This window comes from Podarcis pityusensis (genome assembly GCF_964106645.2).
Source record: "Podarcis pityusensis genome assembly, chromosome: 2".
NCBI lineage: Eukaryota > Metazoa > Chordata > Lepidosauria > Squamata > Lacertidae > Podarcis > Podarcis pityusensis.
In genome coordinates this window covers 85,070,663-85,084,694 of record NC_138029.1, presented here as the reverse complement: position 1 = coordinate 85,084,694, position 14,032 = coordinate 85,070,663, and the positions used below count along the sequence as shown (strand labels likewise).

Genomic DNA, 14,032 nt, shown 5'->3' with positions numbered 1-14,032 from the left:
GTCCTAGGTAGGGCTGGACCACCTGGTATATGACCCTCTTAGTGCAAAATGAGAAGATAGTCCAAAACTTCTAGGGATAGCCTCTCACCTCTCATGCCTGCCCATCTTGCAAGCTGCTGTTTGGCCTGGCAGAGGAGCTAACTGCACACCATTTCTGATCTGGCAGGTGTCACCCCTGGCACAAATAATACTTTTGTGCTGGGAAAGGCACTTGATATGTGAGGATTGGAGCAAGAGCTGGGGTTGCTTTTTTGGCCTCGCAGTGTTATTTCCTGCGCAAATATTTGTCGGGGGTGTTTAATGCTAGGCCACTTTGACACCATCCCTGCCAATTGGCGCCTATGAAATGAAGCGACACATTTGCACATACATATATATATATGTGTGTGGGATCTATGCACCACCGGTCAAATCATACACCTGATTATGCACATGAGCACTTTCAGGAGCAGCTGCAAGGAGGAAAGCAACTGGGAAATGGGGCTGATCTTGTCCTAACATTTGCACTAGCTGGTTCCCTTTTCATGCCGTTCACATGCTACAGTGACTGGTAAAGGAGATTGGTCTTGGCTCGACGGCATTTCTATTTTTCAACGCACACTGAGTGCTGGGAAATGATGCCTCTTGGCGGATCGGTTTACCCAGGGCAATTGGACTACACACAAAAGAGCACTCTAGCCTTGACAAAAGGATGCTGTGGCCATGAATTTGTGTCCAAGTGGATGGAACTAATTGGTCCCTAATGCGGGACCATCCATATTGGCTTTTGAGTACGGAAGCACTCCAGGGGACAGTTAACGGTGTGTGGTTATAACTGTGCAATGTTTTAGCCCTACATCAGAATAATTTCAGCAGGATGTGCTCCCCCCACCCCCACCCCATCCCCACCAAGACTAAGAGCTTTTCCTCTTCCATATACAGCATTAAATCCAAGTCGCAGCAGTAGTGACAGCAACAAGAATGTGGGATGCCAGACTGCCACTGTTTTCAAGAAAAAGTTTAGATTTGTACAATTTAAACTGATTAAAGCACTCTAGCACTGGTGCAACAAATCCACTTTAAAAACAACAACAGACAACCCAGCAGACTTCTTGTGGTTAGGAAGGTGCACTGGAAATGAATGAATGATTAATGGGAAGACACATAAACCCCCTGCAAGCAAGTCGCGATGGATGCTCCCCAAAGACCGGACTAACTTTTGTTTAAGTTTTGTGCAAGCAAATCAGGATGGATTCTGTATAAGCAGTTTGCCTGGAGGCGCCCATAATTGCCCAGGCAGGCACGAAGGATATCACACACAGAGACCAATGATTTTCAGGTCATAAAAGAAGGAAAATGACTCATCTTTCAAGTCTGTATGTTTTCATGGGATTTTTGTGGACTAAACTCACAATCCTAAACACATGTACCAGGATGTCAACTAACCAAATTTAATTGGCATATACCTCTGGGTTAAAATGCTTCCGATTGCTCACTGCCCCATGAAAAAAAGAGGAATGGCAAAAACAAAAGCTGCTTGTTTTTGAAGCAAATGCTTCTTTACTTGGTCCCCCCCTCCCTTGTTATTTTCTTCTGCAAGGCATCCACAGCTCTTTAAAGTTCCTGGTGATTATTTGGGGGAATTAAGCGATTTTGCAAATCAGGTCAAATTTGGCTTTCACGATGCATTATTACTAATTTAATTAAAGTGCCTCTTGCCTTGGAAACTTTAAATGTGGAGATTAAAACACACAATCCAAGGACACTACAAAACTGTTAATTAACAGCTAACCTAAATACATGCAGCTTGCATGACACCCTGAAAATGACTAGCCTGGAGCTCTGGCAGACCTACAAGGGAGCAAATCCCAAAGATGGGACCCCTCCAGAGAAACATCTGGCACAAAACAGAGGGTGAACTCAGCTCCAGGGTAATTTGATTGACTTCAGTGGAGAAACACACATGAAGCTTTTCAAGTTGAAGTCTTGACAGCAAGCGCATTCCGGGGGCTCTAGATGGCCATGACAGCTTGAGAATTCCAGATCTTCAAAGACGTTCTACGATGTGAATTTCCCTCACCCTGATACCTATTTTTAACCACATCAAGAAAAATCAAGTTGCAGAGGATGGCATGTAGACTTCCGACAGTCTTTGTGGTTCCACCTGCAGTCCATAGGATCATTGTCAGTGGTCCTAAGTGACTTCATTCCAGTTTGCATGAAGGAATGATGGAAAGCTGCATGTAGCCCGCTGTGGTTTTACAACACCAGTCAAATAATTGACTGACAGCCTAATTTCAGAAGTCGGTTGGAAGGCCTGTGTGGAGCTTAGTCCTTAGGGTTCCCAAGCCAGTTTTCCTGCTTGCTGAATCTCAAGCCCCATGCTAGGCTTGCCAGTTGTGCTTGCCAGTGTTATACCAGTGGCTGCTGTGGTATACATGGAAAACATTAGTGCACATCTCTGAATTTTAGTGTGTGTGCCAGGGAACCATGACTGGGTCCATGCCTCCCAGACACATACCCACTGGGTGTCTGGAGATGCGCAGTGCCTCCCCTGTGTTGCCTGCTGTAGACAGCAGTGCAAAACTGGTGCAACCATGAAACCCACGATTGCTGCGTAAAAGGTGAAGCAACCGATCTGGCTCCACCCATGAAGAGTAAGAACTTTGACACAGCTGTGCCTGGTAGGGGTGCTGGATTTATTTGGAAGCCAGCGTTGCTGCTGGAAGGGGGGGGCAACACCAAAGGGGTGTTTCATGAGCAGAGCACCTAATCCCCAACAATTGGTGCGCGCAAAAATGGGTCACCTTGTGTCATTGGGACGTCAGATGATGGGAAGGGGTTGGCCCCCATCCACCTGTCACCCTTGGCCCACGGAGCATGCGTGGAGAAAAGGATCCAGTCAGATCTCTGAACGAGGGGCTACAAAGAAGGAGCTGCATACAGAGTAGGGCTTTTTCTTTTCTTTTCCGTGACTGTCTCATCTTCCTTATAATATCAAGCTTTGCCCTTGGTCTGTTAGAAGTGCTTCCCACCACCAGGCTGGTTAGGCAGCTTTGTATCTCCAGAATTAATTTTTTTAAGCAGCAGCAGCAGCAGCAGCAGCAGCAGCAGACATCCGCTTGCGCTTCCTGTCTCTACGGAACAAGCTCCCGCCTCGGCACTAGCTGTTTTGACATGAGGCCTTTCACAGAAATAATTGAAGGATCTGGGAGGAATCCTGCCCTCCCACTTCCAAGGAAACTCCGTTAGCTGATTCATACTCACTTCCCTTTGGGAAGAATCATTTTGATCGTAGTAATGTAAAGTTTTAGTCAAGCCTATTAGTATGATGCAGCTCATTCTCTCTATTTATCAATAGCTTTATTAAGTCTGTTCCTAAAGGGATAGCGTTGGCTTACACCTCTCATTTTAATTCTTCGCATGAACAGGATTAAACCCACTCATGACAGCATCTTCTGATCCAGCATCAGTAGCTAGGATAGTATACACATTCACCCTGTAATTTGGCAAGCGTGAGGCTATAATTTTAGTATCATTTATATACCACGCTGACTCTCCAAAGTGCTTTACACTTTTAGCACATGGGGGATCTGTGCATGGGTGCTCAGCCACATTGCGATGCTCCTCTGGGCCTTCCTGAATTGTTGGGATGTGTCTTTTGAGCTGGGTGGCAATGCATACCCTTTTCCCGCGGTGGCTCTCTGCTGTGCGAGACCATCTCCATGCGTCCACAGCAAAAGCAGAACCAACGGGTGCTCCAGAAGTGGTGGCACTGAATCAGTTGCTGAGTTGAGATATGAACCTGGCTTTGTAGTTCTCACAGTCCTGGGACGCCATTGGCACCATCAGCAAGAGTGTCTTTTAAAAAGGAGATTGCAGGCACTGGGGCACCTAATCTGGATCAGGACCCTGGCATGGAGGGTGGGGAGGCCTTTAACAGTTTCCCACCAATCCATATTGAGATTTAGACACTTACAACTTACTTTTTTAAAAAAGCATTTCGCAGAATTACTGATTTGTCCAGCCTGGCCCTCAGTTAAATGTTCCATCTATTGGAAGTTGCTGAGTTCATGGGATGAGAAGGAATGAAAGATAATAATAATAATAATAATAATAATAATAATAATAATAATAATGCTGCAATACAGTTGTACCTTGGTTGTTGAACGCCTTGGTACTCATACGTTTTGGCTCTCGAATGCCGCAAACCCAGAAGTGAATGCTCCGGTTTGCGAACATTCTTTGGAACCCGAACATCTGACAGGGCTTCCGTGGCTTCTGATTGGCTGTAGGAAGCTCTTGCAGCCAATTGGAAGCCACACCTTGGTTTTCAAACATTTTCGGAAGTCAAATGGACTTCCAGAACAGATTCTGTTTGAGAACCAAGGTACGACTGTAATAATAACAACAGTTGCTGATCTTCTGAAATAAATGTGTGCTCCATGATACAGACTGAGGCTTGCCATCTTAATTTCTGGGTGGGGCCTGTGCATTATTGAGCAAGGTAGTAAGTCTGGGGTTTCCATCCATTAAGATCCTTTTTCGTAAATTGCTCCCTCCTCTTCCCTAGACAAGACTAATTGTGCATTGATTCCAGCCACCAGCTCTGGCACGTGTTTCCACTGGATCAACTTGGCATGGGAAGTACTCCACAAACAATAGATTCTTTTTTAAAAAAAGAAAAGAAAAGAAAAAACACAACAAAAATAAAATCCAGGGGTTGCAAGAAGTGCTTGAACAAAATGGCCTGAGCATCCTCAGCCACCACCAGAGCCAACAAAAGGCGCAGCCCCCCCCCGCTCCCCCTACACCTCTCCCCCACCTCCTCGCCTGCCCCCAGGGAGGGCTCCTTTGCCTAATTCCCTTTCCATGCTTCTCCTCGCCTGCATGAGCTTAGCCTTTTCTCTCCTCATTTCCACACTGGAAGCTGGGGAAATGACAACACCGTCCTTTCGAGAGCCTTGTTGTTCTAAGGCAGTTTAATGTGAGACCCGAAAATGTGATTTCTCCCTGCCTTTGTGCGGGGTTAAGTGTGTTAGGGAGGCAGAGCCAGCGTCAGCAGCGCACCCTGGCAGAAGCATGAAAAGGTCAGCTTAGCTCTCCAGTAATCAGCGCCCAATGCCTGCCTGTGTGCCTGAATACGATATCGCCCTGCCCTGCAGTTACAATTAACCCCTGAAGAACCCCAATCTAGCAATGAGCCCCAGCAGAACACATCGCCTGCACCCCCCATCCTTTTGAAGGAAACAAGGGCTGCCTTTTCCGAGCCCACTCCCTAAATTAGTCGGGGGGGGGGTTATAGGAGAGGGCTAGATGATAGCTAAGGATGTGGGGAAAGTCATGAATAATGTAAGTCTCCCTAGACACAGCTGGGTAACTAAGCCTGTGAGCCACTGATACATACAACCTCCTTCCTCTGTCTCTCCCCACTCCCCATAAACAGGGGCCTCCTCCCACACCCGTTTGCACAAGTCACAGTTGGGTTATTTGGCATAATTAGGCTCCATTTTCAAGCACACCTATTGCTAGCAACAGAAGGAAGGGGGTGGCCTTATGGAAAGAGCGAAAGATTGTAGCAGCTCAAGCAATCTATGTCTTATTCCTGGCCGTAACGTAGATTTTCCTTGATGGCCTTTGGCTATTGGTGTAATTCCTCTCCTATGACTGCTTCCCTCTAATAAAATTAAAACATCTCCTTACAGTGCAGGGGAAGTTTTCTAGAGACACATTTGTTTTTTATATGTCTAGACCTGACCTACGAAAGTGCCATCTATGGTATTACACTCAGGCACAAAACTAGTTTATGCCAGTACAGCAAATGGGCCTTTGAAAAATGGACCCAGCAAAATCGATAATGATAAAGGTAACATTAAAAAGGAGTAGGATTAATATCCCAAGCCCATGTAAACTCTGTTTAGTAGGAGGGCAGGGAGGACAAAGAAGGGGCTGGAGCCAAGACAGACATGCTGACATGTTAACATGACCAATTAAGTGAATTAAATGAAAAAGAGCAGTTTTGATGAAATCTGACCATCAGGCCAAATCCTGATGAAGATGAGTGAGTTGTGGCTTGGGCAAAGCCTGTTAAGACGCCAAATAGCACTGGGAACAATTTTCCATCTTACAGCAAGAGGGGGACTGACGTTTTCAGTGCCTAGGTCTGAGGCAGCATCTAAGAGCCAGCTAGAGTAATATCAGTTTGGCCATGGGGGATCAACTTGTTTTTAAGCGAAAACTCCAAAGCATTCAATTATGTGTACCTGAGCCACGCGAGAGAGGGAGTCAAGACCTTGAGAAAGGCAGCTGATCCATAGGCTTAGAGATGCATTTAATGGACATGTCTAGCATGGGATTCTTAAAAGAAGAGGAGCTGGGGTTGAATATATGACCAGATGTCATGTCTTCTGTCCCAGAAGCCTTTAACTCTCAAAGCCAGATGTGCAAATGCTGTTATTGGGCAAGGGAAAGACAGCCCAATTAAGCTCAGAGCCACTCTCTTCATTACTACTTCCTCTTTTAAGGCTGAGCCCTGACATCCTAGACAATTCCGAGGCTAAGTTCTAGTTGGCATTCAAACATATTACAAAAAACCTAATGGGCTGGCACTTTCTTTTTGCATTTTGCTAGCAAGGCAGCTTGCAAAAGTAACTCCGCCTTGCCATGGTTTGCAGGTGGGAAAGCTGAAGTCTGGGAGATGGGAGACTTGTTGGCATATGCTTGAGGGCAATAAGCCATCATTGCCATCACGGTATCCCTAAGCCAATTTAAAAGGAACTCCCTTCAGCATGGCAACAAGAGTAGGTCTTTCCATGCCGCTCAGTTCCTTGCTGGGAAGGCCAGAATGACAGATAGTCATGGACAGTTGCACCAAATCTCAGAACAAAATCCTTCCCCCCCCCCACCCCCTGTCTGCAGCCAAGGTACTTTTTGGTGCTGAGCATGCTAAACCACTGTGCCAGAAACCCACAAGCCCTGTGGAAACTGTGGTAGTCATCATGCTGCTTCCAGCTAGTCCAGGCTAGTCCAATGGAAGGCTGGGAGATTTAAAATCAACAGAGGAGCATGGTCTGAACAAAACAGCAACCGTGCCTCAGAAATCCTGCACTAGGTGGTATCCTTTTCTCTGGGCAACCCTTAACCTGCTCCCTCCCTCTTCCCACCCAATTCCAATTAAGTTCCACAGCTGTGGGGAAAGCTCCTAGGAAGGCAAAGCTCTCCAGGCTACATCACTTGTTGCAACCAAACCCAGACGCAGATTCTCCTCTTGCAAAGGCCTTGCTGGAACACACTCTACATTTAGTGAGCTGTTTCCAGCACTGAACAAAAGAAAGCCAAGAAAAGAGCCGGGAAGCCACTCCAGCCATTCCCCCCTTTTTTAATCCTCCCCGCAACAAGCAGGTTTGTCTCAGCCCATTTGCATCCGTTCTCCCTTCCTTTGTGCGCACTTTATCTAATTTAGATTGTAAACTCTTCAGGGCAGGAACCTGGCTCTGCCTAATAAATTATGAAATGAGTCTGCCACGAGATAATAGCGAGCAATCAAATCTTGCCTTTTTGGTAGCCCACTGAGCTATTACGCCCTAAAGGAAGCAGGGGGAAAATAAATAAAAGATCCACCAGCATAATTACCATCAAAGTCTCTCCCCATCCCCCTTATCCTCCACCCCCGGCATAATGGTCCAGTACTGAGAGTCTGGCGCCATTTAACATGGCTAAAAGGCTGGCCCAGTTGTCATAAGTCAAGGAAATGCAACCTTTCCAGTCACCAAAAGCACTGAAACTGCCTTTACCTGTGACGGTCACCAGCATGGAGGCCACCAAAGGACGATTGTTGTCCAGCTTGCGACTCAGCCGGAGTTCCCCACTAGTCTGGTTGACAATCAACAAGTGCAGCTCATTCCCTCGTTCGAAGGTGTAGAACAGTCTGTCAGATGCATCTGGGTCATACGCAGGGATCTTCCCTATAACCCCAGAAGGGAAGGTATTGGATTTGTTGGAGACGTAGTTGTTAAAGAGAATCTGGAAGTTTTTAAGGATGGGGCTGTTATCATTCTGGTCAATGAGCTTGATGTGGACTGTGGCTCTGCTGACTAGGGGGGCAGAGGTGGCCTGGACTACAATCACATACTCTGCCTTGCTCTCATAGTCCAGGTCAATCAGGGCTGTGAGCTCACCCGAAAATATGTCCATCTGGAAAATTTCAGGGATGTTGCCTTCCACAATCTGATACATGATCTGTGCATTGGGCCCTTCATCTGGATCAACAGCTGTAATCTGAGCCACCACAGAGCCCACAATGCTATTTTCCTTCACTAAAACCTCAAACTCTTCAGCTGGGAAGACAGGAGCATTGTCATTCACATCTTGCACGGTGACTTGAATATGGACAGGTGTCCTCTGGGGAGGGATGCCTCTATCCACGGCATAGGCAGTGAGTTCGTAGACTGGGATGCTCTCCCGGTCCAGCCTGCGGACAGTGCGGATAATCCCAGACGTGGGTTCTATTGTGAAATCTCCATCCCCATCATCCCCATTCTGGAAGGTGTACTGCACTCGTCCGTTGGCATGGGCATCCCGGTCTGTGGCGGAGATCTGGAGCACGCTGGTGAAGGGAGGGCTGTCTTCTGAGATGATGCCTTGGTAGTGAGCGCTAACAAACTGAGGGGCATTGTCATTGACATCGTTCACCATGATTTCTACGTAGGTGGTGTCTGCTTTCTGAGGGATGCCGTTATCTTTGGCTGTAATGGCCAGGGTGTAGGTCACTTGGTCCTCGTAATCCAACTGTGCTTGTAACGTGATGGCGCCAGTGTCTGCGTCAATGCGAAACTGAGGAATGTTGTCCTCCAAGTAGTAGGTAATCCTGGCATTTTCCCCTACATCATCATCAGTGGCACTGATCACCACCACAGTGCTGCCGACAGGGCGGTCCTCGTTAACACTTACTGAGTAATGGGCGCTCTGGAACACTGGCCTATGGGTGTTGGCATCAGTGATGTTGATATGGACGTGACAAGTGTCATGCAAAGTCCGGTCAGAGGCTGTCACTGTCAGCACAAAGCGCCTCTCCTGCTTGTAATCCAGGGGCAAAGAGAGGGTGATTAGTCCCACTCCTGCCTGGGTACTGATGGCAAAACGGTTCCGGGTGTTCCCACCTGTTACCTGATAGCTGATGGCACTGTTCACATCCCGGTCAATTGCCGTGACACTCAGAACACTGGTCCCCACGGAAGCATCTTCGTTGAGACGGATAAAATATTCTTTCTGGGTAAATTCAGGCCGATTGTCATTTACATCCATTACCGTGATGGTGACACTAGCAGAGGCAGACAATGCTGGGGAGCCGTGATCCCGGGCCTCTACTCCAAAGAAGTAGTGCTCCACCGTTTCTCGATCCAAGGGGCCGCTCACAGTAATCCACCCAGTGGCACTGTTCACCACAAAGGGGGTGTCAGATGAGACCCCAGTGAGTTTGTACTCCAGGCGAGAGTTCTCTCCATAATCTGCATCCACAGCCTGGATGTGGATCACCGAGTGGCCAAAAGGGGCATTTTCTAACACTGATATTTGAAAAGGGGTGCTGACAAAGATGGGAGCATGATCGTTGATGTCCACTACTTGGATGCTGATCATGCCTGTGTTGTTGGACAGAGGAGGCCGCCCTGCATCCTGGGCACGTATCCTCAGTGCATATTCCCGCTCAACCTCAAAATCCAAAGGAGCCACTACCTGTATTTCCCCAGTCACACTGTCAATGGAAAACTGGCCCCTGCTGTTCCCACTGATGATGTTATAATGAACTAAAGCATTATTGTCTTTGTCCAAGTCAGTGGCAGTAACTCTCAAAATTTCCGAGTGGGGTCTGATATCCTCTCTTACCTGGACTATGTACCGCTTCTCACTGAACTGTGGGACATTGTCATTCTCGTCAAGGACTGTGATATAGACTCTAACTGTGGCCGATCGAGGGCCAGGCTCCTTACCTTGATCATTTGCCTCCACCACTAAAGAATATTTCTCCATTTTCTCCCTGTCCACTTGCCCACTGGTGGTGATCAGCCCTGACCGGGAGTCTATTTCAAAGACAGAGTGAGCTGCTTGCTCATTTACAAAACGATATCTGATGTTGGCATTGGGTGGGGAGTCCACATCTGTGGCCCTCAGCTGTAAGATAGGGTAGCCCTCTTCAACATTTTCTCGGATAGTCTCTCTGTACTCACTCTGCTCAAATACTGGATTGTGGTCATTCCTGTCTGCCACTGTAATGGCAACCATGGTGGTGGCAGAAAGACGGGGAACCCCGTGATCCACCGCGGTCACTCGAAAGTAGTGCAGGTCCATATTTTCTCTGTCCAAAACTTCAGTGGTGGTGATGAGGCCATTTTGGGAATCAATACTAAACAACTCCAGGGACCTGCTGTTCATCAGGGCATCCATGGAATAGAGCAGGCGCCCACCTTCACCTGAATCGGGGTCTTGGGCTGCCATCGTGATCACAGGGGTCCCGGGAGGCTGGTTTTCGGCCACTTGGACCTGGTAATTATACTGAGGGAAGAGCGGGTGGCGATTGGCTGCTCTCCGAGTCCTTAGCAAAGGGAGCAATGCCCCGTCTCTCCTCCGTTTCTTGGCACACGAGGAATGGGTTAGCTCATTCTGCATAGTTGGGTGAGTAGGTTTTAGCGGCAGGTAGGGAAAGAAGTCTGGAGTGGAGGGACTCCTAAAACCCACACCGAAACAAAGAGTTTGTAAACAGCCTTTGGTGGAGTCGAGCGGGTGGAAGAGAAGGCAGAGCTCCGGCTTCCTCCGTTCTCCGTCTGGGTGGGCGCCCAGCGAGACGCCGGGAGCTGTCCTGCGCGGTGGTGGTGCTGAAACAGCTCCTGCCCAGCCTCTCCCTCCCCAAGGCTGGAGGCAGCATTGCTCCTGGCCGGCTCCGCAGCACTCGCCGCCGGCACAGCGACGGGAAGCCCCCGAGTGCCCCGCTTGCCCCGCGCGGAGCTGGAGGCAGGTCAGCAAGGCGAGCCATCCGCAGACGGGCGAGCGGGAAAAAGAAGCAAGGCGCATTCTCGAGAGCCAAAGGGGCTTCGCCGGCGTTGCGGCTCCTTTCGTCGCTCCTGCGCCGGATCTCAGCAGCCCACGCGGGTCCGTGTCGTTCCACACGCGGGGAAATCTCTGCCCGCAGAGGCGCACTCGCCGGCTCCGGGTGTGGAGACCCGATGCGCGCAGGCGGGATTGGGATGGGGCCGCCCGGCTAGTCTCTCTATAAGCTCCATTGTCCGGCTTTCCGACGCCGGGCTTGCAAGGGCTGGAGGAGGTGCCCGCCTGCTCCCAGTCCGCCCCGAGCCTGGCTCGCTGGAGAAGGCATTCCCGGGTAGTCCCGGGAAGAAGTGCGGAAGCGTTTATAATCCACAAGCAGCGGGAGCAGCTGCCCCACGCCCCCGGGGCGCTCGCTGGACGCCGGCTCCTCTTCTTATCCGGCGGTGGGGTCACGTAGCCAGCCCAGGAGGCACTGCCGGCCCCCGGCGGGGGCTGAGAGAAGGTGCCGTCGCAGCCCCAGCCGCCCCCTCGGGCACTGGCTACGGAGGAGGCTCCCCACCGTCCCCCGACGAGAGCGCAGCAGCGCAGCTCGCAGCTCGGCCCTCCCGGCGCAGCCAAGCGGGCGCAGCCCAAGCCCCCTCTGTCCGACGGCTCCCCCAAGCTGAGGGGAAACAAAGGGAGGAGAAGGAGCAGCAGCAGCCCCAGCCGGCGGCACTGGCGAGGACGGCGGCGGCGGCGGTTTGGTAGTCCCGGCTGCTGCTGCTGCCGCCGTTCAGCCATGGTCCCTCGGCCCCTTCCCCGCCCCCCTGCCCGGGCCTGGCGCTGCTCCGGCCCCGCCTCGCCTCTGGCTCTGCCCCCTTCTCCGCCTGCGCCGCCGCCGCCGCCACCACCATCTATCTAGAAGCGGCGGCGGCTCCTGCCTTCCCTGCGGGCCTGGCTGCTCCGCGGCGGCGGCGGCAGCATCGCCTCCTCCCGCAGCCCCAACATGGCTCCCGGCTGCCCCGATGGTCCGCTCCGCCCTCCCTCCCACTCCCTGCCGTGGTAGCGCCCACCCGTCTGGCGTAGGCGGCTGAAGCCACCGCCTCCGCCATCTTCGCTGTGGGCAGGTGGGATCGGAAGGGAAGGGGCTGGAGGAGGAAGAGGAGGAGGAGGGGTCGTCTGGCTGAGGCTGGCGGAAGGTCTCGTCGGGGCTGAAAGGGGGCGTGCCCGCCGCGACGCCGGGCTTGGCTAAACGCTCCGAGGGCGCCGAGAGCTGTCCGACGTGCTGATCTAGAACTATGCTTTGGGCTGTTTAGGAAATAGGTGGGGTCTCCGCTGGAGTCGTTTGGGGAGAATTAGATGGGGTAGAACGCGCCATCAAGACGCTGGTGTAGAGGCAAGGAGCGGACTGTTTTGAGAACTCGATCTCATTGCTTTGTCCCTAGGGGCATATGTTCAAAGTTCTCACAATGCAAGGTTATCCTGTAGCACAATCTGAACAGTTTTTTGTACACACACAGGTAGGGTGAAGTGGGTACCCACCTGTTTAATGCAGGCATGTAAAAGGTAAAGAAGGTTAAGGTAAAGGACCCCTGGATGGTTAAGTCCAGTCAAAAGTGACTATGGGGTGAGGCGCTCATCTTGCTTCAGGCCGAGAGAGCCTGCATTTGTCCACAGACAGCTTTCCGGGTCATGTGGCCAGCATGACTAAACGGCTTCTGGCGCAATGGGACACATGACGAGTGCCAGAGTGCACAGAAACACCATTTGCCTTCCTGCCACAGAGGTACCTATTTATCTACTTGCACTGGTGTGCTTTTGAACTGCTAGGTTGGCAGAAGCTGGGACAGAGCAACAGGAGCTCACCCCCTCACGTGGATTTGAACCACCGACCTTCCTATCAGCAAGCCAAGAGCCTCAGTGGTTTAGATCACAGTGCCACCCGCAGGCATATGGGCATTATGCACCAGGTTGGTAATTGAAATGAATCAGCTGAGTAGTTATTTTCTCCAGATTAGAGCAGAGAACAATGGTTAGATGGTATATGCTGTTTACTTTTATTTAAAAAGAAAAAAGGCACCAGCTATTTTTTCTATCCCAACAAAAGTAGTTCCAGACTACTTTTTAAAATATCATTAGTCTATAAGAAATGAGACATTCAGGCTAACTGATCTGCCACCAGATCCCATGCGTGTTTGTTCAGAAGTAAATCCCACCAAGACCAATGAGGTTTGTACCCATATGTGAGTGCTTAGGACCAAAGACTTAATTAGATCTCCATTCATTAAGAGCATTCAATGAAGCTTGGTGTGCTCCTGGCCACAGTGAAGCAAGTTGTTTCTACAGGATTAGAATATGTTGCAGGGGCCAAGGGAATGAAAGATCTAGAGACAAATTATACGACACTGGAAGATTATAAGGATGCCAGAATTAGCATAGCTGCTGAAGATGACGGTGGCAAGATGTTTGGGGGAAGGGTCATGTAGAATGAGGATCGGAGGGGCAGGATGAGGAAGGTAACCTCACTGGAGGGCAGCAAAGAATAAAGCTACAGGGAGTGTGTTGGGAATAAAGGACTCCTAGTCAATGAATTGAGCTCCCGTTGCTCAGTCCCTGCTCCTGCCAACCTAGCAGTTTGAAAGCACGTCAAAGTGCAAGTAGATAAATACTTGCGGGAAGGTAAACGGTGTTTCCGTGTGCTGCTCTGGTTCGCCAGAAGCAGCTTAGTCATGCTGGCTCCCTCGGCCAATAAAGCGAGATGAGCGCCGCAACCCCAGAGTCGGTCACGACTGGACCTAATGGTCAGGGGTCCCTTTACCTTTAGTCAATGAATTATAGGATATGGGGCAGCCCCAAACTTATTTGACAGCACAGCAGCAATTAAACACCAGTTTTTTATTCAACAGCTTAGGGAGTTTTCTTTTGAATAAGCAAACAAAACTGGACTATGACTCCCAGCACCCTGATCATCAGCCATGGTAGTTGGGCTTGTGGGAACTGAAGCTCAGCAACCTCTGGCGGGAAAAAGTTTCTCCAG

At 50.1% G+C, this 14,032-nt stretch overlaps 1 protein-coding gene across 1 annotated transcript in view; it reads right to left on the bottom strand.

Annotated features, from left to right (window-relative positions):
- The window catches only part of CELSR3 (cadherin EGF LAG seven-pass G-type receptor 3), an 87,216-nt gene extending 75,392 nt beyond the window's left edge, over nucleotides 1–11,824 (bottom strand). The window contains exon 1 of the mRNA XM_080996631.1: nucleotides 7,773–11,824. Within this exon, the coding sequence (XP_080852757.1) occupies nucleotides 7,773–11,796 (4,024 nt within the window). The 5' untranslated portion in view covers nucleotides 11,797–11,824. The remainder of the gene's footprint in view (nucleotides 1–7,772) is intronic.
- Nucleotides 11,825–14,032: the final 2,208 nt, after the last annotated feature.